Here is a 25,975-nt window from a genome sequence, read left to right as displayed (position 1 = left end):
CACTTGTGGGGTAGTTATACTGCCCTGGCATTCTAGGGGCCCAAATGTGTAGTAAGGAGTTTGAAATCAAATTCTGTAAAAAATGGCCAGTGAAATCCGAAAGGTGTTCTTTGGAATATGGGCCCCTTTGCCCACCTAGGCTGCAAAAAAGTGTCACACATCTGGTATCGCCGTACTCAGGAGAAGTTGGGGAATGTGTTTTGGGGTGTCATTTTACATATACCCATGCTGGGTGAGAGAAATATCTTGGTCAAATGCCAACTTTGTATAAAAAAATGGGAAAAGTTGTCTTTTGCCAAGATATTTCTCTCACCCAGCATGGGTATATGTAAAATGACACCCCAAAACACATTCCCCAACTTCTCCTGAATACGGAGATACCACATGTGTGACACTTTTTTGCAGCCTAGGTGGGCAAAGGGGCCCATATTCCAAAGAGCACCTTTCGGATTTCACTGGTCATTTTTTACAGAATTTGATTTCAAACTCCTTACCACACATTTGGGCCCCTAGAATGCCAGGGCAGTATAACTACCCCACAAGTGACCCCATTTTGGAAAGAAGACACCCCAAGGTATTCGCTGATGGGCATAGTGAGTTCATGGAAGTTTTTATTTTTTGTCACAAGTTAGTGGAATATGAGACTTTGTAAGAAAAAAATAAATAAAAAAAACTTGTGACAAAAAATATAAAATTCTAGGAACTCGCCATGCCCCTCATGGAATGCCTTGGGGTGTCTCCTTTCCAAAATGGGGTCACTTGTGGGGTAGTTATACTGCCCTGGCATTTTCCAGGGGCCCTAATGTGTGGTAAGTAGGTAAATGGCCTATGAAATCCGAAAGGTGCTCTTTGGAATATGGGCCCCTTTGCCCACCTAGGCTGCAAAAAAGTGTCACACATGTGGTATCGCCGTATTCAGGAGAAGTTGGGGAATGTGTTTTGTGGTGTCATTTTACATATACCCATGCTGGGTGAGAGAAATATCTTGGCAAAAGACAACTTTTCCCATTTTTTTATACAAAGTTGGCATTTGACAAAGATATTTCTCTCACCCAGCATGGGTATATGTAAAATGACACCCCAAAACACATTCCCCAATTTCTCCTGAGTACGGCGATACCAGATGTGTGACACTTTTTTTGCAGCCTAGATGCGCAAAGGTGCCCAAATTCCTTTTAGGAGGGCATTTTTAGACATTTGGATACCAGACTTCTTCTCACGCTTTGGGGCCCCTAGAATGCCAGGGCAGTATAAATACCCCACATGTGACCCCATTTTGGAAAGAAGACACCCCAAGGTATTCAATGAGGGGCATGGCGAGTTCATAGAATTTTTTTTTTTTGGCACAAGTTAGCGGAAATTGATATTTTTTATTTTTTTCTCACAAAGTCTCCCTTTCCGCTAACTTGGGACAAAAATTTCAATCTTTCATGGACTCAATATGCCCCTCACGGAATACCTGGGGGTGTCTTCTTTCCGAAATGGGGTCACATGTGGGGTATTTATACTGCCCTGGCATTCTAGGGGCCCTAAAGCGTGAGAAGAAGTCTGGAATATAAATGTCTAAAATATTTTACGCATTTGGATTCCGTGAGGGGTATGGTGAGTTCATGTGAGATTTAATTTTTTGACACAAGTTAGTGGAATATGAGACTTTGTAAGAAAAAAATAATAATTTCCGCTAACTTGGGCCAAAAAAATGTCTGAATGGAGCCTTACAGAGGGGTGATCAATGACAGGGGTGTGATCAATGACAGGGGGGTGATCAGGGAGTCTATATGGGGTGATCACCCCCCTGTCATTGATCACCCCCCTATAAGGCACCATTCAGATGTCCGTATGTGTTTTGCGGATCCGATCCATGTATCCGTGGATCCGTAAAAATCATACGGACATCTGAATGCAGCCTGACAGGGGGGGGGGTGATCAATGACAGGGGCGGTGATCAATGACAGGGGGGTGATCAGGGAGTCTATATGGGGTGATCACCCCCCCTGGAAGGCTCCAGGGAGACGCCTGTATGTGTTTTGCGGATCCGATCCATCTATCAGTGGATCCGTAAAAATCATGCAGACGTCTGAATGGAGCTTTACAGGGGTGTGATCAATGACAGGGGGGTGATGAGGGAGTCTATATGGGGTGATCAACACAGTCATTGATCACGCCCCTGTAAGGCTCCATTCAGACGTCCGTGTGCGTTTTGCGGATCCGATCCATCTATCAGTGGATCCGTAAAAATCATGCGGACGTCTGAATGGAGCTTTACAGGGGTGTGATCAATGACAGGGGGGTAATCAATGACAGGGGGGTGATCAGGGAGTCTATATGGGGTGATCACCACAGTCATTGATCACGCCCCTGTAAGGCTCCATTCAGACGTCCGTGTGCGGATTAGTCACATACACAGTCCACTACACACACAACACACTATCCATCTAAATTTTCCTATTAATTCCAATTGGTGCCCTCTGCAATTCCATGTCTAAAATATACAGCAATGCACTAGATACGGACCGCGCGTCATCAATGCTCGCGCACCCCGTCTCCTCCCCCCTGTGTCACTCACCTCCTCTCCCAGCGGGCTGGACGAACTGTATGTCCGTGAGAGGAGAGAGAGATCGCGATCACATGACCAAGCATGCAATAACACTTGCACTGTCGCCTGTATGCTCAATGTCATTAGATGCTTTGTAACAGTTGGCCATGTCATTATCAGTGGTATGGGGACATGGGGCCAGTCAGAGCTCAGCATCAGAGAGACTAGCCTCATAATAATATTAATAGGGGTAAATGAGAGGAAAATTATGATTTTAGCTCTGGTTCTCAGACCATATGATTATGGTGGCATAAACCTAATATACGACGTGAATATAATGGCATGATCCTAATATACAAATATAAATCAGTGAATTGAGATATACTATAAACATTATATCTAAGTACTACATATGTGGTTTGTGACTAAAATTAGATTTCATTTATATTACAAGCTACAATTTATGAAATTACGTAATTCTACAATATATATTCAATGGCGTATACGCATTGTAGATCATATATCTACTGTCCCTACTTCATTGCTGTGATATTGATGATGCCCGCAGGAAAGTAGCACCACTATCTAGAGCTCAGGTGTGTCATATATAACAATATATACAGCAGTATACCATCACGGCAGGCGGTACAATGTGTACAGCACTAAATAGTAGATAATCTTTATTCATATTAACAAAACAAACATATGTCCTATCATGTCCAAACAAAAGCGTGTCCACCAATATGGGGTATAACACGGTTAATTCTGTGTCATTTTTTTAGGTGTCATCAGTGTTATGTAGTCTCTTGCACTGTGTACCTTTTGGTATCCTTACCAGGAGGGGTGTATACACTGTGAATTTTTTATCCTTTTGTGTCCAAACTTGACCTGTCCACCAATATTTTTAATATCTACCGTTTTTTAGGGATAACTAGGAGTTGCCAGTGAGGTTCGAGGACGGGGGGTCTCCACCTTTAGGAGTCGCCCCTGGGCACAGGGCCTAGTGTTTAGTATCATTATCAGGGTCATCGGTCCCCCATTATAATTTTTGGTGGACACGCTTTTGTTTGGACATGATAGGACATATGTTTGTTTGTTAATATGAATAAAGATTATCTACTATTTAGGGTTATACTTTTGCTGGACTTTCTATTTCTAAATTTAACCCAAGTTATTTGATATATCCAATTACGCTGGTTTTTGAGTTACAATGTGTACAGCACCCTGCTTCACTCGTGTAGGACTACAAACCCCAGCAAGACAAGCAGCATCACAACTCACTGCTCTACGCTCATCACTTGTGTAGGACTACAAATCCCAGCAACATCACCACTTACTATCCACTCCGATCTAGTCTATAGGACTAGCAGCGCCACATTACAGGAAAGAGAAGCCACGTGCAGAACTACAAGTCTCAGCAGTGCATCTCCTCTGACCTGATAAGAAACGCATGCAGCTCCTCCGCCGCCTGGTGTCTTTCCATCCACATTATCCTCCTCCGGCCCCGAACCAAACTGCGCGGGCTGTCGCTGTCACAGGGGTCACCGCCCCCGGAAGTACAACCCCGGCCTCAACCGGGCTAAAAATGAGAAAATAACTCAAAATAACCGTGTGCTCTCCCGGAAGCCACCTGACATGAAGTAAATCCCGTCCTATCAGCGCATTTACTGTTTTATTTCACTGGTTGTAATAAGCGCCGTCGCCACTCCTCTCCCCGGCGGGAGGATATAGCGGTGCTGTGCTTTGTCTCCTCCCTTTTCTGTCTGTGGCCGCCATCGAGCAGCAACCAGGAGCCGGCGGTCAGCATGGTGAGACTGATTTGGGGCTGTTACTTTAGGTTAGGCACCCCAAAAACCTGGGTGGCAGGGGTCGAGTGTTGTGTAGGGTAATACTCCGGGGTGCCTCGGTCAGGTAACCCGCCTGGACCCCATAGGCCGTAGCCGCGTTGGTGCCGCATGTGGGGAGGCCTGGGCTCCTCCATACTTGTAGTCAGGCCGTGAGGGGCCGGCTCATAGACGGCCGTGCTGGCACATGTGGCATCCACTAGCTGAGTGCCCACTCCACTTATTCCCTATGTCAAGGCTCTGCTTCACGTCCCATGCACTGTAATACCGCTCAGTGTGAACGATGCCTTATATATGATTAGTATCTTTATTAGTGACATGACTTTAAGTAGTTATGCTGGGTTATAATAGTTATATACACTTTATCCCAAGTGTAGTTTTTATTTAATACCTACGATCTGATACCTATGTAGCAGAGTTGGTTTCTCATCAGTTTACACATGGCTACCAGGATAGTGTATCTCATACATATAAGCTCCATATGTAACACTTGTAACTTCCTCCTCCTTTGTGCAATGATGGTGTAATTTGCGTCTGACCTGTTGTCCAGTGACGGTTGCCTGCCGTCAATAAGCTGGTACCACGGACTGACGACATCTGAGACTGAGCATAAAGCGGTGTCTTCTGTATGTCACTAGATGTGAGATGATGTGGACTGACCCACGTTTATGTCCCTCTCTAGGCCTGTGCTCGTCCTTTGATATCGGTGTACTCTGAGAAGGGGGAAGCTTCTGGCAAAAATGTGACTCTGCCTGCAGTGTTCAGGGCCCCTATACGCCCCGATATAGTAAACTTTGTCCACACCAACCTGCGCAAGAACAACAGGCAGCCGTACTCCGTCAGCGAACTTGCAGGTATGTAAGATGGTCTGTGAAGCTTGGTGCTGCTTCTAAGTGCGTATCCATATAACCGCATACAAAACATACTAATTATTTTATAGCCCCTAAAATATATATGGTAACTTTTAAATAATTAAAATAATGCCTACAAAAGTTTTTGTGCTGTCCCGCCATTCCCATTAACACAAGGGCTGGCCTCACCTGCAAAACTGAATTTGAGTAGGGCCTGCAGTGAGGAACCTGGAGCCATTAACATAATTGTGTGAACAGCCCCATTGACTTGTATGGGTCTGTGTGCGCACTGGTCTAAAAGCAGAGAGCACACTGAAAATAAATGCATTCGTGTGTATAAGGTGGAATTTAGGTAGTTATATTATCCTCCTGTTTGACAGAAGTGTATATATAGTAGAAATAAATGTTCAGCAAAAGGGATAGCGGGAGTCCTAGTGTTGAGACCCCCACTGGTCTCTAGAACTAGGATTCTGGAGCGCTCTGCCAAGAGATGCTTTTCTTCGCTGCCGAGCGCGATACAGAAGATGGTCTCCTTCTTTCTATTGAGGCCGTCTTCACTACAGCGCTCAGCAGTGGTGCCGGGACCCCTGCTAAAGCGGCACACTGCCCACCACTGGGACACCAGGGACCCCTGCTAAAGCGGCACACTGCCCAGCAAGGCTGCTTACCTGGCTGTCTCCCTCCACATCGTCAAGGCTGTGTGCAGAATGGTCCGGCAGCCGACCAGTAACAAAGCTCCTTGCTTTGTTGGTAATTTCAGGCACAGGCAGCATCGCTGCTCTGCCTGTGCCATTCACAACACTCCCTGTGCTGAGTATGGCAGGGAAAAGTCTGAGTATTGGTATGCCTTAGACTGTTTTCAGGGAATAAAATGTCCTGTACAGGCGTCTGATGCTTGTACAGTCATTATTGTGACCTGTGGAGAGAGCAATTGTTCTAGTGATCCTCTGTCACGACTTAGAAATCTGACACAAATTAATAATTTCAGTTGTTTTGAGTGATCCATTTTGAACAGTGTAATTTGACACCGGATATTAAAGAGTACCTTTCACCAGAATAAAACATCTAAACTGACTATACAGACGTGTAGAGCAGTGCCCAGGGATCCCCCTGCACTTACTGCAGAAAAAAAACTTACTGAAAAAAAATGCCTCTCAGGCTATGAGCTGAGCTCTGCGATTGGCCAGCGCTACAGCCTGGGAGAATGAGACGCTGTCAGGTTCCCCTGGGTGGAGCCGAACATATGAAGATACCGGAGGCTATAACGGGAGAAAGGAGCGGCGCCCAGGTATAACAGTAAGTGCAGGGGGATCCCTGGGCGCCGCTCTACATGTCTGTATAGTCAGTTTAGATGTTTTATTCTGGTGAAAGGTCCTCTTTAAGCCTTATGAATGTTTAGGTCTGACTGCTTCACAAGCAAACGTCTGTTAAAGGGGTTGTCAAGATAATTAGCCACCCTCTAACATTCTCCTTATCTGTAATGACTCATATTTGGTCATGGCCAGTGTTTAGATGTCTTCTATTTTCTTCTGTCCAGGTTTATGCTTCCCAGCGTCTGCGTGCTGGTATGGGTAAAATGAGAAGCCGCATCCAGCGTAGAGGACCTTGTGTTATCTACAATGAAGACAATGGCATTGTTAAAGCCTTCAGAAATATCCCAGGTACTAAGAACTCCTTAAGATGTGAACTGAGGAATGATGATCTTCCACTTCATTGGTCCGTGTTTCTGAAACCTGTGATTTCATGGAAGTTCTGACCTTTGCTATGTGACATTAACAACATCCTGAAGCCTATGTCCAAATGGAGTAATGGATTTGTTCGCCTTCTAGGAATCACGCTCCTCGGTGTAAAGAAACTGAACCTTTTGAGGTTGGCTCCTGGTGGTCATGTTGGACGGTTCTGCATTTGGACCGAAAGTGCCATCCGCAAGCTGGATGCCCTCTATGGCGCAAAGCAGCTACCCTGAAGGCAGATTACAAGTATGTACTTATTCTTATGGCTGTTTGAGCTATATTGCTTCTGGCTGAATCAAGGGTCTGCTTGCATGTATCTCAAGTGCTTTATAAGGCTGTTTTTGTGATGAGCTACACTTCTGTGGTCCGTGTTTCTGATACTCCATGATATTTGTAGGAGTTCTGAATAACAGCAATCTGCCATCTCTTCATAGAAGTCTCGAGCTACGCTCTTTCTAACATGCAATTTTATTTTTTTCCCATTTGTAGCCTTCCCATGCACAAAATGACAAATACTGATCTGGGCAGAATCCTGAAGAGTCAAGAGATCCAGAAGGCTTTACGTGCTCCAATGTAAGTCTTTATACATGTAATGCATGGAGAATTAGTTATAAAAGTAACATAACGTTTTTATGATGATTTCCACTTCATTGGTCCGTGTTTCTGAATCTGTGACGTGAATGGAAGCTCTGACTGCCATAATGTAGATTAAGGTGTAGTTTCTTTATGTAAAAAATGATATAGCTGACGTTGTGTGCACTTGACTTACAGTAAGAAGGTGAAGCGCAGAGAACTCAAGAAGAACCCACTGAAGAACTTGAGAATTATGTTGAGGCTCAATCCATACGCAAAGACGGCAAAACGCAATGCTATCCTGCGCCAGGCTGAGAACGTGAGTGTTGGATCTTCTCATTTATCATTTTGCTAGGGTCTGTCGTAGCCTGATACACTTCACTATTTAGGCTACTTTCACACTTGCGTTTGGAGCGGATCCGTCTGGTATCTGCACAGACGGATCCGCTCCTATAATGCAAACGCTTGCATCTGTTCAGAACGGATCCGTTTGCATTACCATGAACTTTTTTTTTTTTTTTTTTTTTGTTCATGATAATGCAAACGGATCCGTTTTGACTTTACATTGAAAGTCAATGGGGGACGGATCCGTTTGAAGATTGAGCCATACTGTGTCAACTTCAAACGGATCCGTCCCCATTGACTTACATTGTAAGTCTGGACGGATCCGTTTGCCTCCGCACGGCCAGGGGGAGACCCGAACGCTGCCAGACTGATGCATTCTGAGCGGATCCGCCTCCACTCAGAATGCATTAGGGCAGTACGGATCCGTTCGGGGCTGCTTGTGAGAGCCTTCAAACGGAGCCTCGAACGCTAGTGTGAAAGTAGCCTTACACTACTTGTGATCGCTGCATAAGTTTTTATATTGAGCATTGAGTCTATACATTCCAATTAAATTCCATATCCAACAGTCTTCATAATCCATAACTACTTATTGACAACTTAATTTATTGTTTCAGATTAAGAAAAAACAAGATAGGCGGGCTGCATTGGCAGCAAAAACTGCAGCAGCCACCAAGCCTGAGGAAGCCAAATCTGAAGCATCTGCCACCAAGCCTGCAGAAGTCAAAACTAAAACAGCTACCACCAAGCGAGCAGCTAAAGCAAAAACTGCAGCAGCAAAGAAAGCCTAACTTTGACTTGCTGAAGTTCAGCACTTTGGATTCCTTCTCAATAAATGCTGTTTAATATTGAAGAGTTTCTGGTTTTCATTTCTTCTAACGAGTGTCACATGGCTCCATTACTTTGAGCTTGTGTTCAGTAAAAAAAACTAAGATAAAAAGGGGTTCTTGGAGACTGATTAGGATGTGTTGAAGTAGCAGAAGATTCCTTTAAATTTTATTTTCCCTTTCATCCTCCATGACTGCATACCATGAGAGATGACCTGCCTCCAACCAGGTAGGAACAGGAAGATAAATTTGACCCTCCTCCAGCTCCTCCTGAGTGTCTTCCTGTCCCTCCAGGTGGAGACTAATTATCCTCATTGCACTTGCGGTGAGGCCGCGCTCTGTTTAAGGGAGGCGGATAAAAAAATAAATGCCTTCCACATGAGGGAAGCAGGCAGCACCCGTGCCCTAGTTTGGTATGAGGTGCTGATTATCACGGACATCACTGCTCCTTACCTCCTGCTCTGCACGTCAGGCGTGGAGGTCTGTGTGGACCGGACACTCAAGGAGTCCCTCAGGTCATGTTCGAGCTCCGCATCGTAGCCCGATACTTTCGGAGCTTGCGATGTCAGGTGTGTTCCATGTGCGTTCCAAGAGGTACTTCCTGTCTGTGGAACGCACACTGAGGGGGCGGAGCTAGAATTGGTGTGCAGGTTCAAGGCGGATGGCGCCCTCTGATCTGAGGTCTGCAGGTAAGTAGTTAAAGGGGTCAGAGGTAGAAATAAGGTAAACTTGTCTGAACCTGGTGCAGTCCAAATGGAGACCTCACAGGGGCCAACTATTGTAAGTTACAGCATTCTCCCCAAGAGACTTTGTGTATATTATTACATATGCTAACCCCCTTGTACCTTTTTGTCTCTTCCTGTATGCGTGCAGAGTGATAAGGATGGGGCTCAGAGCTAAGCCTAGTCAGGTTATATGCTCAATAAAGTTACCTGATTCATATACAAAAAAACTCATGGCAAAAGATTTGGTTCAGTCTATTAGAGAGGAATTAAGAGCTGTAATCAGGGAAGAAATGCGGGCAGCCTTGTCTGAAAATTCTATGCCTACCCCTGGTCCATCTACGTCAAAACAGAGAACCAAACCAGAGAGAACCAAAAAGAAGTTACTCTAGTTCTTCATCTTAAGAGTCAGATCAAGAATCTGATTCAGAAGGTCTTGTTTCCGCTGATTCTTCTGGGTCTGATTTCACAATTTTTAAAAGGTTTTTGTTCTCCTCTGAGGATACTAAGGAGTTAATTAAGGCAGTCAGGACGACCATGGATATCTCAGATGAAAAGATCCAGAGGTCCGTGCAAGATTAAATGTTTATTGGACTTACCAGGGTTCTCTCTATACAGGAAAGACAGAAGGCAAGAAGGGGTGGCCCTGTATGTGAAAGATAGCATAAAATCTAATTTGATACAAGTTAGCGAGAACAATTGAGTCAGTTTGGGTTACCTTGCAGCTTGATAATCATAAGGTAACTCGTGTAGGTGTGATATATATAGACCACCTACCCAAGTCAAAGAATTAGATGATCTACTAGTTGAGGAAATAGCTAAAATGACATTGAAGGGGGAAGTTATCATTATGGGAGACTTTAATCTTCCTGATGTAAACTGGAAAACCAAAAAAGCTAGTTCTGCCAGGAGTACAGATATTCTAAATTCCCTACTGGGATTATCTCTACAGCAAGTAGTTGAGGAGCCAACCCGGAAGGAGGCCATTTTAGATTTAGTATTCACAAATGGGAATTTGGTATCTGATATTACTGTAGGGGAAAGCTTGGGATCTAGTGATCACCAGTCAGTGTGGTTTACTATAAGTACAGTGACTGAGTCACACCACACAAAAACAAAAGTTTTAGATTTTAGAAAAACAGACTTTTCTAAAATTAGATTAGTGGTATACGAGTCCCTATCAGACTGGAACAGTTTAATTGGAGTCCAGGAGAAATGGGACTACTTAAAAGTGGCACTATTGAAGGCAACAGAAGATTGCATTAGGCTTGTCAGTAAAAGCAAAAAAAAGAAAAAACCACTGTGGTACTGAGCAGAAGTGGCCAAAATCATTAAAAACAAAAAGATAGCATTTAGGAATTATAAAAAAAAAAAAAGGATGACAGACAAATTTATAAGATTAGGTAGAGAGAGGCCAAACAAGTTATAAGAGCTTCTAAAGCACCGGCAGAAGAGAAATTGGCTCAGTCAGGGGAAAAAGGCGATAAGGCATTCTTCAGATACATAAATGAAAAAAGGAAACTAAAACAAGGAATTACCAAATTAAAAACTAAAGAAGGAAGGTATATGGAAGAAGATAAAGAACTAGCTGACTGCCTCAATGAATATTTCTGTTCAGTTTTTACCAAGGAAAATGAAGGAGAAGGACCTCAGTTGGGAAAGAAGACTAATGAATCTTTTGACGCATGTGTCTTTACAGAGGAAGAGGGTCTAAGTCAACTGTCTAAAATTAATACAAATAAGTCACAGGGGCCTGATGGGATACACCCAAAGCTATTAAAAGAGCTCAGCGGTGAACTAGCAAAACCATTAACAGATTTATTTACCAATCACTGGCAACAGGAGTCGTCCCAGAAGATTGGAAATTAGCAAATGTTGTGCCCATTCACAAGAAAGGTAGTAGGGAGGAATCTGGCAACTATAGGCCAGTAAGCCTGACATCAATAGTGGGGAAATTAATGGAAACCATACTTAAGGAGAGGATTGTGGACCATCTAAAATCCCATGGATTAAAAGATGAAAACAGCATGGGTTTACTTCAGGGAGATCATGTCAAACTAATCTTATAGATTTTTTTTTTTGATTGGGTGACTAAAATAATAGATGTAGGAGGTGCAGTAGACCACTTATCTAGACTTTAGTAAGGCTTTTGATACTGTCCCACATAGAAGGCTTATCAATAAGATGCAGTCATTGGGCTTGGACTCCCATATTGTTGAATGGATTAGGCAGTGGCTGAGGGACAGGCAACAGAGGGTTGTAGTCAATGGAGTATATTCAGACCAAGGTCTTGTTACCAGTGGTGTACCTCAGGGATCTGTTCTGGGACCCATATTGTTTAATATCTTTATCAGCGAAATTGCAGAAGGCCTCAATGGTAAGGTGTGTCTTTTTGCTGATGACACAAAGATTTGTAACAGGGTTGATGTTCCTGGAGGAATACACCAAATGGAAAAGGACTTAGGAAAACTAGAGGAATGGTCAAAAATCTGGCAACTAAAATTTAATGTTGATAAGTGCAAGATAATGCACCTGGGACGTAAAAACCCAAGAGCAGAATATAAAATCAGTGATACAGTCCTAACCTCAGTATCTGAGGAAAGGGATTTAGGGATCATTATTTCAGAAGACTTAAAGGTAGGCAGACAATGTCACAGAGCAGCAGGAAATGCTAGCAGAATGCTTGGGTGTATAGGGAGAGGCATTACCAGTAGAAAGAGGGAGGTGCTCATGCCGCTCTACAGAGCACTAGTGAGACCTCATTTGGAGTATTGTGCTCAGTACTGGAGACCATATCTCCAGAAGGATATTGATACTTTGGAGAGAGTTCAGAGAAGAGCTACTAAACTAGTACATGGATTGCAGGATAACACTTACCAGGAAAGATTAAAGGACCTTAACATGTATAGCTTGGAAGAAAGACTAGACAGAGGGGATATGATAGAAACTTTTAAATACATAAAGGGAATCAACAAGGTAAAAGAAGAAAAACTGCTACAAGAGGACATAGTTTTAAATTAGAGGGGCAAAGGTTTAAAAGTAATATCAGGAAGTATTACTTTACTGAGAGAGTAGTGGATACATGGAATAGCCTTCCTGCAGAAGTGGCAGCTGCAAATACAGTGGAGGAGTTTAAGCATGCATGTGATAGGCATAAGGCCATCCTTCATATAAGATAGGGCCAGGGGCTATCCATAGTATTTAGTATATTGGGCAGACTAGATGGGCCAAATGGTTCTTATCTGCCGACACATTCTGTGTTTCTATGGACTGTAACAAGAGTTTTTCCGGTCCACAAAAAACATGCAGGAGCTAATAAAAAGAGAATGGGAAAACTCCAGATAGGAAGGAAGTTGTCCCAAAAATGATGAGACGTCGCCTTCATTTAGGGAGGAGGATGAGGTGTTTTCATCTTGTCCAAAGGTAGATGTTTCTTTATCAAACAAAATTAGTCAAAGGGACAAATGCCCTACCGTTTGAGGACATGGGGTCCCTTAAAGATCCCATGAACAAGAAAACCGATTCAAGTTTAAAGAACCTGGGAAGCTGCAACAGCTTTATTTAAACCAAATTTAGCTGCCACATCAGTTTCTAGATCCCTTTAAAAGATGGTTCTCACAGTTAGAATCGCTTCTAAAAGAAGGGGCAACTTATGACTCCCTTAAAGATTCCTTTCCCCTCTTACTATAAGCAGTGGACTTTCTGTCTGATTCCACAGCAGAGTCGGTCAGATTAGCAGCAAGAACCTTGGGTCTAGCAGTAGTGACCAGAAGGGCGCTTTGGTTAAAATCTTGGACGGGTTATATCATTTCCAAGATGAAACTATGTAGTTTGCCCTTTCACGGGAAATAAATGTTTGGCCAGGATTTAGAAAATATTTTAGAGAAGGCTTCGGACTCTAAAAAATAATTTCCTAAGGATACTAATAAAAGAAAATTTCCCTTTCGGAGGGTCAAAAAAGGTAGTTCCTTCCAGGCCAAAAGATCCAATGGAGAAGGGCAGTGGTCCAGGGGAAAAAGCCAAAAAAACGGAAACGGGTTTCTTGTTTAATCCCAAAATTACAGAATCTACAAAACAATGACGCCAGGCTTCCGGTAGGAGGGAGATTAATATTTTTCATAAAAGCATGGGAAGAGATTACCGTAAACTCGTGGGTCTTAAATGTTTTATAAAGGGGTTACGATATTCCCTTTCGTCTTCCTCCTCCCATAGACGTTTTTAGAGTAACTCCTATTCAGAAATCAACGATCCTACAAGAAAAATTAGAAGGGATTCAGAATCTATTAGCTCAAAAAAGCCATTGTATCAATTCCCTGTGGGTGAGGCGAGTTTAATTGTTATTTTTTTTTAACCCCTCATGCCACATTTTAGTAAGCATTCTGTATTAAGGATGCTATTATTTTCCCTTATAACCATCTTATAAGGGAAAATATTAAAATCTACAGAATACCTAACCCGAACTTCCGTGAAGAAGTCCGGGTTTGGGTCTGGGTACCACATCAAGTTTTTTCTCACGCGCGCGCAAAATGCATTGCACTCACGTGGAAAAAAAAATTAAGAACACAACGCAATCGCATACAATACTCACGCCACTCGCAGGCAAAAATCGCACACGTTTTTCCCGCGACGCACCCGCATTCTATCCGGCCCTCACACGCGGCGCCCGTGTGAAAGAGGCCTAGGTGTGCTATTACATGCGCACTGATTGTACACTCTGCTCGTTCACATATGTTACGTGGATTGTGATTTCAAGCACTGAGCGGATTAGTCACATACACAGTCCACTACACACACAACACACTATCCATCTAAATTTTCCTATTAATTCCAATTGGTGCCCTCTGCAATTCCATGTCTAAAATATACAGCAATGCACTAGATACGGACCGCGCGTCATCAATGCTCGCGCACCCTGTCTCCTCCCCCCTGTGTCACTCACCTCCTCTCCCAGCGGGCTGGACGAACTGTATGTCCGTGAGAGGGGAGAGAGATCGCGATCACATGACCAAGCATGCAATAACACTTGCACTGTCGCCTGTATGCTCTATGTCAGGGATGGCCAACCTGAGGCTCTCCAGCTGTTGCAAAACTACAACTCCCAGCATGCACAGACTGCCTACTAGGGATCGACCGATATTGATTTTTTAGGGCCGATACCGATACCGATAATTTGTGAACTTTCAGGCCGATAGCCGATAATTTATACCGATATTCTGGGAATTTTCATTTTTGAGAAAAAAAAAAATTCCTACAGAAATCTGCTGAAAATTAATATGTTTATTGTTAATGTGTATTTTTTTTGTTTATTGTTAATGTGTATTTTTTTTTTATAAATCTTTTTCATTTATACTTAATATTTTTGTGGTTTTTTTTTTACTAACTTTTAACCCCCTTAGGGACTAGAACCTTTGTCCTATTCACCCTGATAGATCTCTATCAGGGTGAATAGGATCTGACACTGTCCCTGCTGCTCTGTGCATAGTGCACACAGCAGCATGGAGCTTATCATGGCAGCCAGGGCTTCAATAGCGTCCTGGCTGCCATGGTAACCGATCGGAGCCCCAGGCTTACACAGCTGGGGCTCCGATCGGAGGAGCAGGGGAGAGGGGATCCTGTGGCCACTGCCACCAATGACTAATACTGGGCGGGTGGGGGGGGGGGGGGGGGCGCACTGCGCCACCAATGTTTTTACTATTGGCCGGGATTGGGATGGGGGTGGGGGGCGCACTGCGCCACCAATGATTAATACTGGGGGGCTTGGGGGGGCGCACTGCGCCACCAATGAAGAAAAGTCTCTCGATCATTCATATACAGGAGGCGGGAGCTGGCTGCAGAATCACATAGCCGGCTCCCGACCTCTATCAGCGGTAGCTGCGATCCGCGGCACCTGAGGAGTTAACTACCGCGGACCGCAGCTATTGCTCATAGAGGACGGGAGCCGGCTATGTGATTCTGCAGCCAGCTCCCGCCTCCTGTATATATGAATGAATGAAAGGCTTATCTTCATTGGTGGCGCAGCGGCCACAGCTCCTCCCCTCCTCTTATGTTCTATCCCCTCATTGGCGGCAGCGGCAGCAGCAGCACAGGGGGAGGAGACACTGCTTCCTTCTCCCCTGTGCTGCGGAGGGAACACAGAGAGCGCTGAGAGCAGCGCGATCTGTGTTCCCCATACGTTATCGGTATATCGGCAAAATAGATGCCGATACCGATAACGTTCAAAATCCTCAATATCGGCCGATAATATCGGCCAAACCGATAATCGGTCGATCCCTACTGCCTACAGCAGGGCATGGTGGGAGTTGTAGTTTTATAACAGCTGGAGAGCCGCAGGTTGGCCATCCCTGCTCTATGTCATTAGATGCTTTGTAACAGTTGGCCATGTCATTATCAATGGTATGGGGACATGGGGCCAGTCAGAGCTCAGCATCAGAGAGACTAGCCTCATAATAATATTAATAGGGGTAAATGAGAGGAAAATAATGATTTTAGCTCTGGTTCTCAGACCATATGATTATGGTGGCATAAACCTAATATACGACGTGAATATAATGGCATGATCCTAATATACAAATATAAATATCAACCAGTGAATTGAGATATACTATAAACATTATATCTAAGTACTACATATGTGGTTTGTGACTAAAATTAGATTTCATTTATATTACAAGCTACAATTTATGAAATTACGTAATTCTACAATATATATTTAATAGCGTATACGCATTGTGGATCATATAGCTACTGTCCCTACTTCATTGCTGTGATATTGATGATGCCCGCAGGAAAGTAGCACCACTATCTAGAGCTCAGGTGTGTCATATATAACTATATACAGCAGTATATATTGTGTAGGACTACAAATCCCAGCAAGACAAGCAGCATCACAACTCACTGCTCTACGCTCATCACTTGTGTAGGACTACAAATCCCAGCAACATCACCACTTACTATCCACTCCCATCTAGTCTATAGGACTAGCAGCGCCACATTACAGGAAAGAGAAGCCACGTGCAGAACTACAAGTCTCAGCAGTGCATCTCCTCTGACCTGATAAGAAACGCATGCAGCTCCTCCGCCGCCTGGTGTCTTTCTTTCCACATTATCCTCCTCCGGCCCCGAACCAAACTGCGCGGGCTGTCGCTGTCACAGGGGTCACCGCCCCCGGAAGTACAACCCCGGCCTCAACCGGGCTAAAAATGAGAAAATAACTCAAAATAACCGTGTACTCTCCCGGAAGCCACCTGACATGAAGTAAATCCCGTCCTATCAGCGCATTTACTGTTTTATTTCACTTTTACAAAACTATCTCCCACGTCATGTCACAGATATACTCTTATGTATATGTCCTTCCGCGACGTAAAATAGTTCCATTAGAAGTGACTGGGTAGGGCAGGTTCTTTGCACTGTATCGTTATAAGCTGTGCTCTGTGGCGATAGTAGGACGTTTATTGTATTTATCGTGGTGTGGTTTTACTTTCTGGCTCGGTTATACCGCCTGTGACCGAGTGGTAATAAGCGCCGTCGCCACTCCTCTCCCCGGCGGGAGGATATAGCGGTGCTGTGCTTTGTCTCCTCCCTTTTCTGTCTGTGGCCGCCATCGAGCAGCAACCAGGAGCCGGCGGTCAGCATGGTGAGACTGATTTGGGGCTGTTACTTTAGGTTAGGCACCCCAAAAACCTGGGTGGCAGGGGTCGAGTGTTGTGTAGGGTAATACTCCGGGGTGCCTCGGTCAGGTAACCCGCCTGGACCCCATAGGCCGTAGCCGCGTTGGTGCCGCATGTGGGGAGGCCTGGGCTCCTCCATACTTGTAGTCAGGCCGTGAGGGGCCGGCTCATAGACGGCCGTGCTGGCACATGTGGCATCCACTAGCTGAGTGCCCACTCCACTTATTCCCTATGTCAAGGCTCTGCTTCACGTCCCATGCACTGTAATACCGCTCAGTGTGAACGATGCCTTATATATGATTAGTATCTTTATTAGTGACATGACTTTAAGTAGTTATGCTGGGTTATAATAGTTATATACACTTTATCCCAAGTGTAGTTTTTATTTAATACCTACGATCTGATACCTATGTAGCAGAGTTGGTTTCTCATCAGTTTACACATGGCTACCAGGATAGTGTATCTCATACATATAAGCTCCATATGTAACACTTGTAACTTCCTCCTCCTTTGTGCAATGATGGTGTAATTTGCGTCTGACCTGTTGTCCAGTGACGGTTGCCTGCCGTCAATAAGCTGGTACCACGGACTGACGACATCTGAGACTGAGCATAAAGCGGTGTCTTCTGTATGTCACTAGATGTGAGATGATGTGGACTGACCCACGTTTATGTCCCTCTCTAGGCCTGTGCTCGTCCTTTGATATCGGTGTACTCTGAGAAGGGGGAAGCTTCTGGCAAAAATGTGACTCTGCCTGCAGTGTTCAGGGCCCCTATACGCCCCGATATAGTAAACTTTGTCCACACCAACCTGCGCAAGAACAACAGGCAGCCGTACTCCGTCAGCGAACTTGCAGGTATGTAAGATGGTCTGTGAAGCTTGGTGCTGCTTCTAAGTGCGTATCCATATAACCGCATACAAAACATACTAATTTTATAGCCCCTAAAATATATACGGTAACTTTTAAATAATTAAAATAATGCCTACAAAACAGTTTTTGTGCTGTCCCCCCATTCCCATTAACACAAGGGCTGGCCTCACCTGCAAAACTGAATTTGAGTAGGGCCTGCAGTGAGGAACCTGGAGCCATTAACATAATTGTGTGAACAGCCCCATTGACTTGTATGGGTCTGTGTGCGCACTGGTCTAAAAGCAGAGAGCACACTGAAAATAAATGCATTCGTGTGTATAAGGTGGAATTTAGGTAGTTATATTATCCTCCTGTTTGACAGAAGTATATATTGTAGAAATAGATGTTCAGCAAAAGGGATAGCGGGAGTCCTAGTGTTGAGACCCCCACTGGTCTCTAGAACTAGGATTCAGGAGCGCTCTGCCAAGAGATGCTTTTCTTCGCTGCCGAGCGCGATACAGAAGATGGTCTCCTTCTTTCTATTGAGGCCGTCTTCACTACAGCGCTCAGCAGTGGTGCCGGGACCCCTGCTAAAGCGGCACACTGCCCACCACTGGGACACCAGGGACCCCTGCTAAAGCGGCACACTGCCCAGCAAGGCTGCTTACCTGGCTGTCTCCCTCCACATCGTCAAAGCTGTGCGCAGAATGGTCCGGCAGCCGACCAGTAACCAAGCTCCTTGCTTTGTTGGTAATTTCAGGCACAGGCAGCATCGCTGCTCTGCCTGTGCCATTCACAACACTCCCTGTGCTGAGTATGGCAGGGAAAAGTCTGAGTATTGGTATGCCTTAGACTGTTTTCAGGGAATAAAATGTCCTGTACAGGCGTCTGATGCTTGTACAGGCATTATTGCGACCTCTAGAGAGAGCAATTGTTCTAGTGATCCTCTGGGATCTAAGCACTCGGACCCCCACTGATCAAAACCGTTGATGCCTTTATTAAAGGTACACTTTAAATATAATGTAGTTCTGGACATTTATGACTTTTATCTGAGCTTTACAGATAAAAGTGTGTTCCTTACTTGCGCTAAATTCGAATGCAGACAGCACTCCAAGTAATAGTATGGTGGGTGCCAGTCTCCCAGGGAGTATAGGTTCAATCCCCTACGTGAACAGGTAATCCAAATAAAATCCTGAGAGCAAGAAGCAAGAGACGTGCTGTGTGGAATTTGGTGAGCATCTATGGTGTCTTACTTTCCTCTGAATACATCAGTATATCCATTGAGGGGAGGTGTCTGATACATGTGCACTACTGTCACAATTCACCTGTGTGAATGGGGTCTAACACTGCTTATATAGCTCTTCGCTATGTGATTAAATTTCTGCATGCCTTCATCATGATGAGATCCACTTCATTGGTCCGTGTTTCTGAAACTAATGATAATTGTGGAAGTTCTGATGTGAAATAGTTGATGGTAAAGAGGATAATTTTCTGTGTAGAATAAACCCTATTGACACTGCTCCTTACCTTTTTTTTTTTTTTTCTTTTTTTTTTTTTTTTTTTTTAGGTCATCAGACCAGTGCCGAATCATGGGGAACAGGCAGGGCTGTTGCCCGTATTCCCCGTGTCCGTGGGGGTGGAACGCACCGCTCCGGTCAGGGTGCATTTGGAAACGTATCCTTAGCAAGTTGAAGTTGTTAATAATATCCCGCTCACAATGATGTCGTAATTTGCGTCTTACCCCCCACTGTGCGACAGTTGCCTGCTGTCATAGTGCCAGTGCGGATGGCTGATGAAAACACAAATTCTGAGTGAGATGGTTTGAGGGGGATGTTTAGTTATTTATTTTTTCTGGACTTTGTATGCAATATGGTTTTACTTAACTAATACTATAGATGTGCCGTGGAGGACGTATGTTTGCCCCCACCAAGACCTGGAGGCGCTGGCATCGTAGAGTCAATTTAACTCAGAAGAGATATGCCGTTTGCTCTGCACTGGCTGCTTCAGCCCTTCCTGCCCTTGTCTTCTCCAAAGGCAAGTAAGAGCTGTTTGGTTTAGGGTTTAGAAATAGTAATATCCACGTTAAGACTATAGGAGTTTTGACGAGATTAAAATTATTGTATCGTATTACCGGTGATTTCTTTGTGCAAATACTCTCCTAGTGTAATATCGTGTTTTAGCACCACTTGAGATATGTTATGTTGCAGCAAACTTGGATAATGGTGTTTTTGATACCTCTGCTATACCGGAGGATATACCTAATGTATCATGAGGCGCAGGCCTCGTAATAAATTGGGCGCATCCTCTTCCAGTCTGTGGACCTAGATTGAAATATACTTCAACCCCTGACTGGAGTAGATTTTCGTTTACCTCAGGAAACTGGCTTAAATCTTGGTGTATTTGCCGGGGCTGAGGGCTTGACCCCCCACACCACCCCTGCCACTCCCCCTTTTCAAGTGCAGCGTAAAAACCTACATTAAGGCACAGGTGTTAGTCGCAGGAGGGGTTATGTTACTTTTATTTGTATGCCATAACCTGGATTAAAAGGGTATAATCTCAGACAATGGGGGCATATTGCTAGGATATGCCCTTATTGTCTGATAGTTGCGGGTCCCACCGCTGGGACCCGCACCTACAAAGAGAACGAAGCGGTGGAGCGCTGTGGCTGCAGGACCCTGGATTTCCCAGGGTCAGTCCACCACCAAGTGCTGCTCCCATAGAAGTGAAGGGGAGTGCACCTCGCATGCGCACCCCATGCTCCCAATCATTTCTATGGTGCAGGCGGCAATAGCCGAGCCAGCGCTTGGCTATTTTCGGCGGCCCCGTAGAAATGAATGGAGGACAGTTGCGTATGCGCAGTGCGCCCTCCGTTCATTTCTTGGCTCTGTTCTCATTGTAGGTACGGGTCCCAGCAGTGAGACCCGCACCTTTCAGACAATGGGAGCATATCCTAAGCGATATGCCACTATTGTCTGAGATGTGAAAACCCCTTAAAGTCATGATGACCCCCAATGTCTACCTAGCCAAGTCTGGCTGAATTAAAACCACCTGGTCAGTTAATAAATATCATACAAATTGTAAATCGACACATTTCATTGTGCTGCTTGCTCCAGCATCGCCTTGCTTTCATGGTTTTATACAACTGTGACCGTACACTTTACGATGATGGAACGCTTAGTGACTGGTAACTACAAGCCAGCCACCTCCTGTAAGATGGTGCAGTAAAGTGGCCATAACACCTAGAGTATTCACACTTTGCAGGGTTAGATACGCTATCTACCCTGAGGATAGGCAATCAATATAAAAATCCCAGACTGTCTCTATAACTTCGTCAGTTTCCAGACAATTGTTAGACTTGAAGTGTTTACGGGTATCTGTGCTTATCCCTGCTTGAAGACGTGTTTACTGTACGCCTAGTTTATGGGTAATAAATGACTTGCATGTGTTTAGGTCACCGTATTGAGGAGGTCCCAGAGGTCCCCCTGGTTGTTGAAGATAAAGTTGAAAGCTACAAGAAAACAAAGGAGGCAGTGCTGCTCCTAAAGAAATTAAAAGCCTGGAATGACATCAAGAAGGTGAGAAAATCTTGGTGACAGAAATGACCTTCATGCTATGGTGTTCCTGGTGGTAAATATCTTCTCTGGAGATCTGTGCTGCTAGGTGCCTTGGATTCATGTGATTAGGCTATGGGGGAGCATAAGAGCCATTCTCTAACGAAAACTTTATCAAAGGATTAAATTCTTGATGTGAGGTCTCATTATATGCTGCCAAAGTGATGTATTCAGGTAATAAAAAAGATGGGTGGGGTGCCCATTATTGTTTATACTTGTGGGCACTGTGGTGCTCTGTTAAATCTGATATAGGGTGATCCGTTGCAACAACCTTCTGTCACGACTTAGAAATCTGACACAAATTAATAATTTCAGTTGTTTTGAGTGATCCATTTTGAACAGTCTAATTTGACACCGGATATTAAAGAGGACCTTTCACCAGAATAAAACATCTAAACTGACTATACAGACGTGTAGAGCGGCGCCCAGGGATCCCCCTGCACTTACTGTTATACCTGGGCGCCTCTCCGGTTATAGCCTCCGGTATCTTCATAGTTAAGCTCCACCTAGGGGAACCTGACGGCGTCTTTCTCCTATGCTGTAGCGCTGGCCAATCGCAGCGCTCAGCTCATAGCCTGAGTTTTTTTTTTTTCTCTCAGGCTATGAGCTGAGCGCTGCGATTGGCCAGCGATACAGCATAGGAGAAAGATGCCTGGAGGTTCCCCTGGGTGGAGCCTAACTATGAAGATACCGGAGGCTATACCGGAGCGAACGGAGCGGTGCCCAGGTATAACAGTAAGTGCAGGGGGATCCCTGGGCGCCGCTCTACATGTCTGTATAGTCAGTTTAGATGTTTTATTCTGGTGAAAGGTCCTCTTTAAGCCTTATGAATGTTTAGGTCTGACTGCTTCACAAGCAAACGTCTGTTAAAGGGGTTGTCAAGATAATTAGCCACCCTCTAACATTCTCCTTATCTGTAATGACTCCTATTTGGTCATGGCCAGTGTTTAGATGTCTTCTATTTTCTTCTGTCCAGGTTTATGCTTCCCAGCGTCTGCGTGCTGGTAAGGGTAAAATGAGAAACCGCCGCCGCATCCAGCGTAGAGGACCTTGTGTTATCTACAATGAAGACAATGGCATTGTTAAAGCCTTCAGAAATATCCCAGGTACTAAGAACTCCTTAAGATGTGAACTGAGGAATGATGATCTTCCACTTCATTGGTCCGTGTTTCTGAAACCTGTGATTTCATGGAAGTTCTGACCTTTGCTATAAGTGACATTAACAACATCCTGAAGGCTATGTCCAAATGAAGTAATGGATTTGTTCGCCTTCTAGGAATCACGCTCCTCGGTGTAAAGAAACTGAACCTTTTGAGGTTGGCTCCTGGTGGTCATGTTGGACGGTTCTGCATTTGGACCGAAAGTGCCATCCGCAAGCTGGATGCCCTCTATGGCACATGGCGCAAAGCAGCTACCCTGAAGGCAGATTACAAGTATGTACTTATTCTTATGGCTGTTTGAGCTATATTGCTTCTGGCTGAATCAAGGGTCTGCTTGCATGTATCTCAAGTGCTTTATAAGGCTGTTTTTGTGATGAGCTACACTTCTGTGGTCCGTGTTTCTGATACTCCATGATATGTGTAGGAGTTCTGAATAACAGCAATCTGCCATCTCTTCATAGAAGTCTCGAGCTACGCTCTTTCTAACATGCAATTTAATTTTTTTCCCATTTGTAGCCTTCCCATGCACAAAATGACAAATACTGATCTGGGCAGAATCCTGAAGAGTCAAGAGATCCAGAAGGCTTTACGTGCTCCAATGTAAGTCTTTATACATGTAATGCATGGAGAATTAGTTATAAAAGTAACATAACGTTTTTATGATGATTTCCACTTCATTGGTCCGTGTTTCTGAATCTGTGACGTGAATGGAAGCTCTGACTGCCATAATGTAGATTAAGGTGTAGTTTCTTTATGTAAAAAATGATATAGCTGACGTTGTGTGCACTTGACTTGCAGTAAGAAGGTGAAGCGCAGAGAACTCAAGAAGAACCCACTGAAGAACTTGAGAATTATGTTGAGGCTCAATCCATACGCAAAGACAGCAAAACGCAATGCTATCCTGCGCCAGGCTGAGAACGTGAGTGTTTGATCTTCTCATTTATCATTTTGCTAGGGTCTGTCGTAGCCTGATACACTTCACTATTTACACTACTTGTGATCGCTGCATAAGTTTTATATTGAGCATTCAGTGTATACATTCCAATTAAATTCCATATCCAACAGTCTTCATAATCCATAACTACTTATTGACAACTTAATTTATTGTTTCAGATTAAGAAAAAACAAGATAGGCGGGCTGCATTGGCAGCAAAAACTGCAGCAGCCACCAAGCCTGAGGAAGCCAAATCTGAAGCATCTGCCACCAAGCCTGCAGAAGTCAAAACTAAAACAGCTACCACCAAGCGAGCAGCTAAAGCTAAAGCAAAAACTGCAGCAGCAAAGAAAGCCTAACTTTGACTTGCTGAAGTTCAGCACTTTGGATTCCTTCTCAATAAATGCTGTTTAATATTGAAGAGTTTCTGGTTTTCATTTCTTCTAACGAGTGTCACATGGCTCCATTGAGCTTGTGTTCAGTAAAAAAAACTAAGATAAAAAGGGGTTCTTGGAGACTGATTAGGATGTGTTGAAGTAGCAGAAGATTCCTTTAAATTTTATTTTCCCTTTCATCCTCCATGACTGCATACCATGAGATGACCTGCCTCCAACCAGGTAGGAACAGGAAGATAAATTTGACCCTCCTCCTGTCCCTCCAGGTGGAGATGAATTATCCTCATTGCACTTGCGGTGAGGCCGCGCTCTGTTTAAGGGTGGCGGATAAGAAAATAAATGCCTTCCACATGAGGGAAGCAGGCAGCACCCGTGCCCTAGTTTGGTATGAGGTGCTGATTATCACGGACATCACTGCTCCTTTACCTCCTGCTCTGCACGTCAGGCGTGAAGGTCTGTGTGGACTGGACACTCAAGGAGTCCCTCAGGTCATGTTCGAGCTCTGCATCGTAGCCCGATACTTTCGGCGCTTGCGATGTCGGCTGTGTTCCATGTGCGTTCCAAGAGGTACTTCCGGTCTGTGGAACGCACACTGAGGGGGCGGAGCTAGAATTGGTGTGCAGGTTCAAGGCGGATGGCGCCCTCTGATCTGAGGTCTGCAGGTAAGTAATTAAAGGGGTCAGAGGTAGAAATAAGGTAAACGTGTCTGAACCTGGTGCAGTCCAAATGGAGTCCTCACAGGGGCCAACTATAGTAGGTTACAGCATTCTCCCCAAGAGACTTTGTGTATATTATTACATATGCTAACCCCCTTGTACCTTTGTCTCTTCCTGTATGCGTGCAGAGTGATAAGGATGGGGCTCAGAGCTAAGCCTAGTCAGGTTATATGCTCAGTAAAGTTACCTGATTCATATACAAAAAAACTCATGGCAAAAGATTTGGTTCAGTCTATTAGAGAGGAATTAAGAGCTGTAATCGGGGAAGAAATGCGGGCAGCCTTGTCTGAAAATTCTATGCCTACCCCTGGTGCATCTACGTCAAAACAGAGAACCAAACCAGAGAGAACCAAAAAGAAGTTACTCTAGTTCTTCATCTTAAGAGTCAGATCAAGAATCTGATTCAGAAGGTCTTGTTTCCTCTGATTCTTCTCGGTCTGATTTCACAATTTTTAAAAGGTTTTTGTTCTCTGAGGATACTAATGAGTTATGTTAGGACGACCATGGATATCTCGGATGAAAAGATCCAGAGGTCCGTGCCAGATTGAATGTTTGTTGGACTGTAACAAGAGTTTTTCCGGTCCACAAAAAACATGCAGGAGCTAATAAGAGAATGGGAAAACTCCAGATAGGAAGGAAGTTGTCCCAAAAATGAGACGTCGCCTTCATTTAGGGAGGAGGATGAAGTGTTTTCATCTTGTCCAAAGGTAGATGTTTCTTTATCAAAATTAGTCAAAGGGACAAATGCCCTACCCTTTGAGGACATGGGGTCCCTTAAAGATCCCATGGACAAGAAAACCGATTCAAGTTTAAAGAACCTGGGAAGCTGCAACAGCTTTATTTAAACCAAATTTAGCTGCCACATCAGTTTCTAGATCCCTTTTAAAAGATGGTTCTCACAGTTAGAATCGCTTCTAAAAGAAGGGGCAACTTATGACTCCCTTAAAGATTCCTTTCCCCTCTTACTATAAGCAGTGGACTTTCTGTCTGATTCCACAGCAGAGTCGGTCAGATTAGCAGCAAGAACCTTGGGTCTAGCAGTAGTGACCAGAAGGGCGCTTTGGTTAAAATCTTGGACGGGTTATATCATTTCCAAGATGAAACTATGTAGTTTGCCCTTTCACGGGAAATAAATGTTTGGCCAGAATTTATAAAAAATTTTAGAGAAGGCTTCGGACTCTAAAAAATTTCCTAAGGATACTAATAAAAGAAAA

General features: G+C 44.3%; 2 protein-coding genes, 2 long non-coding RNA genes, 10 other non-coding genes and 1 pseudogene across 15 annotated transcripts in view; 13 read left to right on the top strand and 2 right to left on the bottom strand.

Moving 5' to 3' along the window:
* ZWILCH (zwilch kinetochore protein) overlaps positions 1-4,127 on the bottom strand; it is a 76,773-nt gene extending 72,646 nt beyond the window's left edge. The window contains exon 1 of one of the 2 annotated variants that reach the window (XR_005775628.1): positions 3,973-4,127. Coding sequence is in view for 1 of the 2 variants with exons in the window: in XM_040414300.1 (XP_040270234.1) it covers positions 3,973-4,025 (53 nt within the window). In the remaining variant the exon portion in view is untranslated. The remainder of the gene's footprint in view (positions 1-3,972) is intronic. The other variant, XM_040414300.1, reaches the window with a different exon arrangement.
* A 129-nt stretch (positions 4,128-4,256) lies between these two features.
* On the top strand, positions 4,257-5,199 carry LOC120986025. Its single transcript, XR_005775627.1, has 2 exons — positions 4,257-4,344; positions 5,063-5,199. It is a non-coding gene; the product is annotated as an uncharacterized LOC120986025 (long non-coding RNA).
* LOC120987463 lies at positions 4,892-4,990 on the top strand. The gene has a single exon (XR_005776062.1). It is a non-coding gene; the product is annotated as a small nucleolar RNA SNORD16 (small nucleolar RNA).
* Positions 5,200-6,696: 1,497 nt separating the features above from the next.
* Positions 6,697-8,732, top strand: LOC120986024 (annotated as a pseudogene).
* LOC120987438 lies at positions 6,921-6,991 on the top strand. Its single transcript, XR_005776039.1, has one exon. It is a non-coding gene; the product is annotated as a small nucleolar RNA SNORD18 (small nucleolar RNA).
* LOC120987439 lies at positions 7,303-7,374 on the top strand. The gene has a single exon (XR_005776040.1). It is a non-coding gene; the product is annotated as a small nucleolar RNA SNORD18 (small nucleolar RNA).
* On the top strand, positions 7,592-7,661 carry LOC120987442. The gene has a single exon (XR_005776043.1). It is a non-coding gene; the product is annotated as a small nucleolar RNA SNORD18 (small nucleolar RNA).
* Positions 8,733-12,289: 3,557 nt separating the features above from the next.
* On the bottom strand, positions 12,290-23,932 carry LOC120986023. The gene is made up of 3 exons (XR_005775626.1): positions 23,802-23,932; positions 19,027-19,031; positions 12,290-12,300 (listed from the first exon to the last, which is right to left on the bottom strand). It is a non-coding gene; the product is annotated as an uncharacterized LOC120986023 (long non-coding RNA).
* LOC120986022 (60S ribosomal protein L4-A-like) lies at positions 16,955-24,071 on the top strand. The gene is made up of 10 exons (XM_040414298.1): positions 16,955-17,061; positions 17,780-17,951; positions 19,513-19,619; positions 19,841-19,979; positions 21,396-21,520; positions 22,533-22,662; positions 22,833-22,989; positions 23,233-23,316; positions 23,515-23,635; positions 23,830-24,071. Exons 1-10 carry the CDS (start codon positions 17,059-17,061, stop codon positions 24,007-24,009), a joined length of 1,218 nt encoding a protein of 405 aa, XP_040270232.1. The 5' UTR covers positions 16,955-17,058; the 3' UTR covers positions 24,010-24,071.
* LOC120987462 lies at positions 17,609-17,707 on the top strand. The gene has a single exon (XR_005776061.1). It is a non-coding gene; the product is annotated as a small nucleolar RNA SNORD16 (small nucleolar RNA).
* On the top strand, positions 19,337-19,407 carry LOC120987436. Its single transcript, XR_005776037.1, has one exon. It is a non-coding gene; the product is annotated as a small nucleolar RNA SNORD18 (small nucleolar RNA).
* LOC120987464 lies at positions 19,659-19,759 on the top strand. Its single transcript, XR_005776063.1, has one exon. It is a non-coding gene; the product is annotated as a small nucleolar RNA SNORD16 (small nucleolar RNA).
* On the top strand, positions 22,691-22,761 carry LOC120987437. The gene has a single exon (XR_005776038.1). It is a non-coding gene; the product is annotated as a small nucleolar RNA SNORD18 (small nucleolar RNA).
* LOC120987440 lies at positions 23,082-23,153 on the top strand. The gene has a single exon (XR_005776041.1). It is a non-coding gene; the product is annotated as a small nucleolar RNA SNORD18 (small nucleolar RNA).
* LOC120987441 lies at positions 23,371-23,440 on the top strand. Its single transcript, XR_005776042.1, has one exon. It is a non-coding gene; the product is annotated as a small nucleolar RNA SNORD18 (small nucleolar RNA).
* Positions 24,072-25,975: the final 1,904 nt, after the last annotated feature.

Source organism: Bufo bufo, chromosome 1 (assembly GCF_905171765.1).
Source record: "Bufo bufo chromosome 1, aBufBuf1.1, whole genome shotgun sequence".
Taxonomy (NCBI): domain Eukaryota; kingdom Metazoa; phylum Chordata; class Amphibia; order Anura; family Bufonidae; genus Bufo; species Bufo bufo.
Note: the sequence above shows the minus strand (reverse complement) of the source record. Positions and strands in the feature narration are given on the sequence as shown.

Bases quoted from the DNA above. Each gene is read 5' to 3' on its own strand.
- LOC120986022 (XM_040414298.1), top strand. The intron at 17,952-19,512 runs GTATGTAAGATG...TTTTTTTTTTAG, and splicing joins CTCCGTCAGCGAACTTGCAG to GTCATCAGACCAGTGCCGAA. The intron at 19,980-21,395 runs GCAAGTAAGAGC...GCATGTGTTTAG, and splicing joins TGCCCTTGTCTTCTCCAAAG to GTCACCGTATTGAGGAGGTC.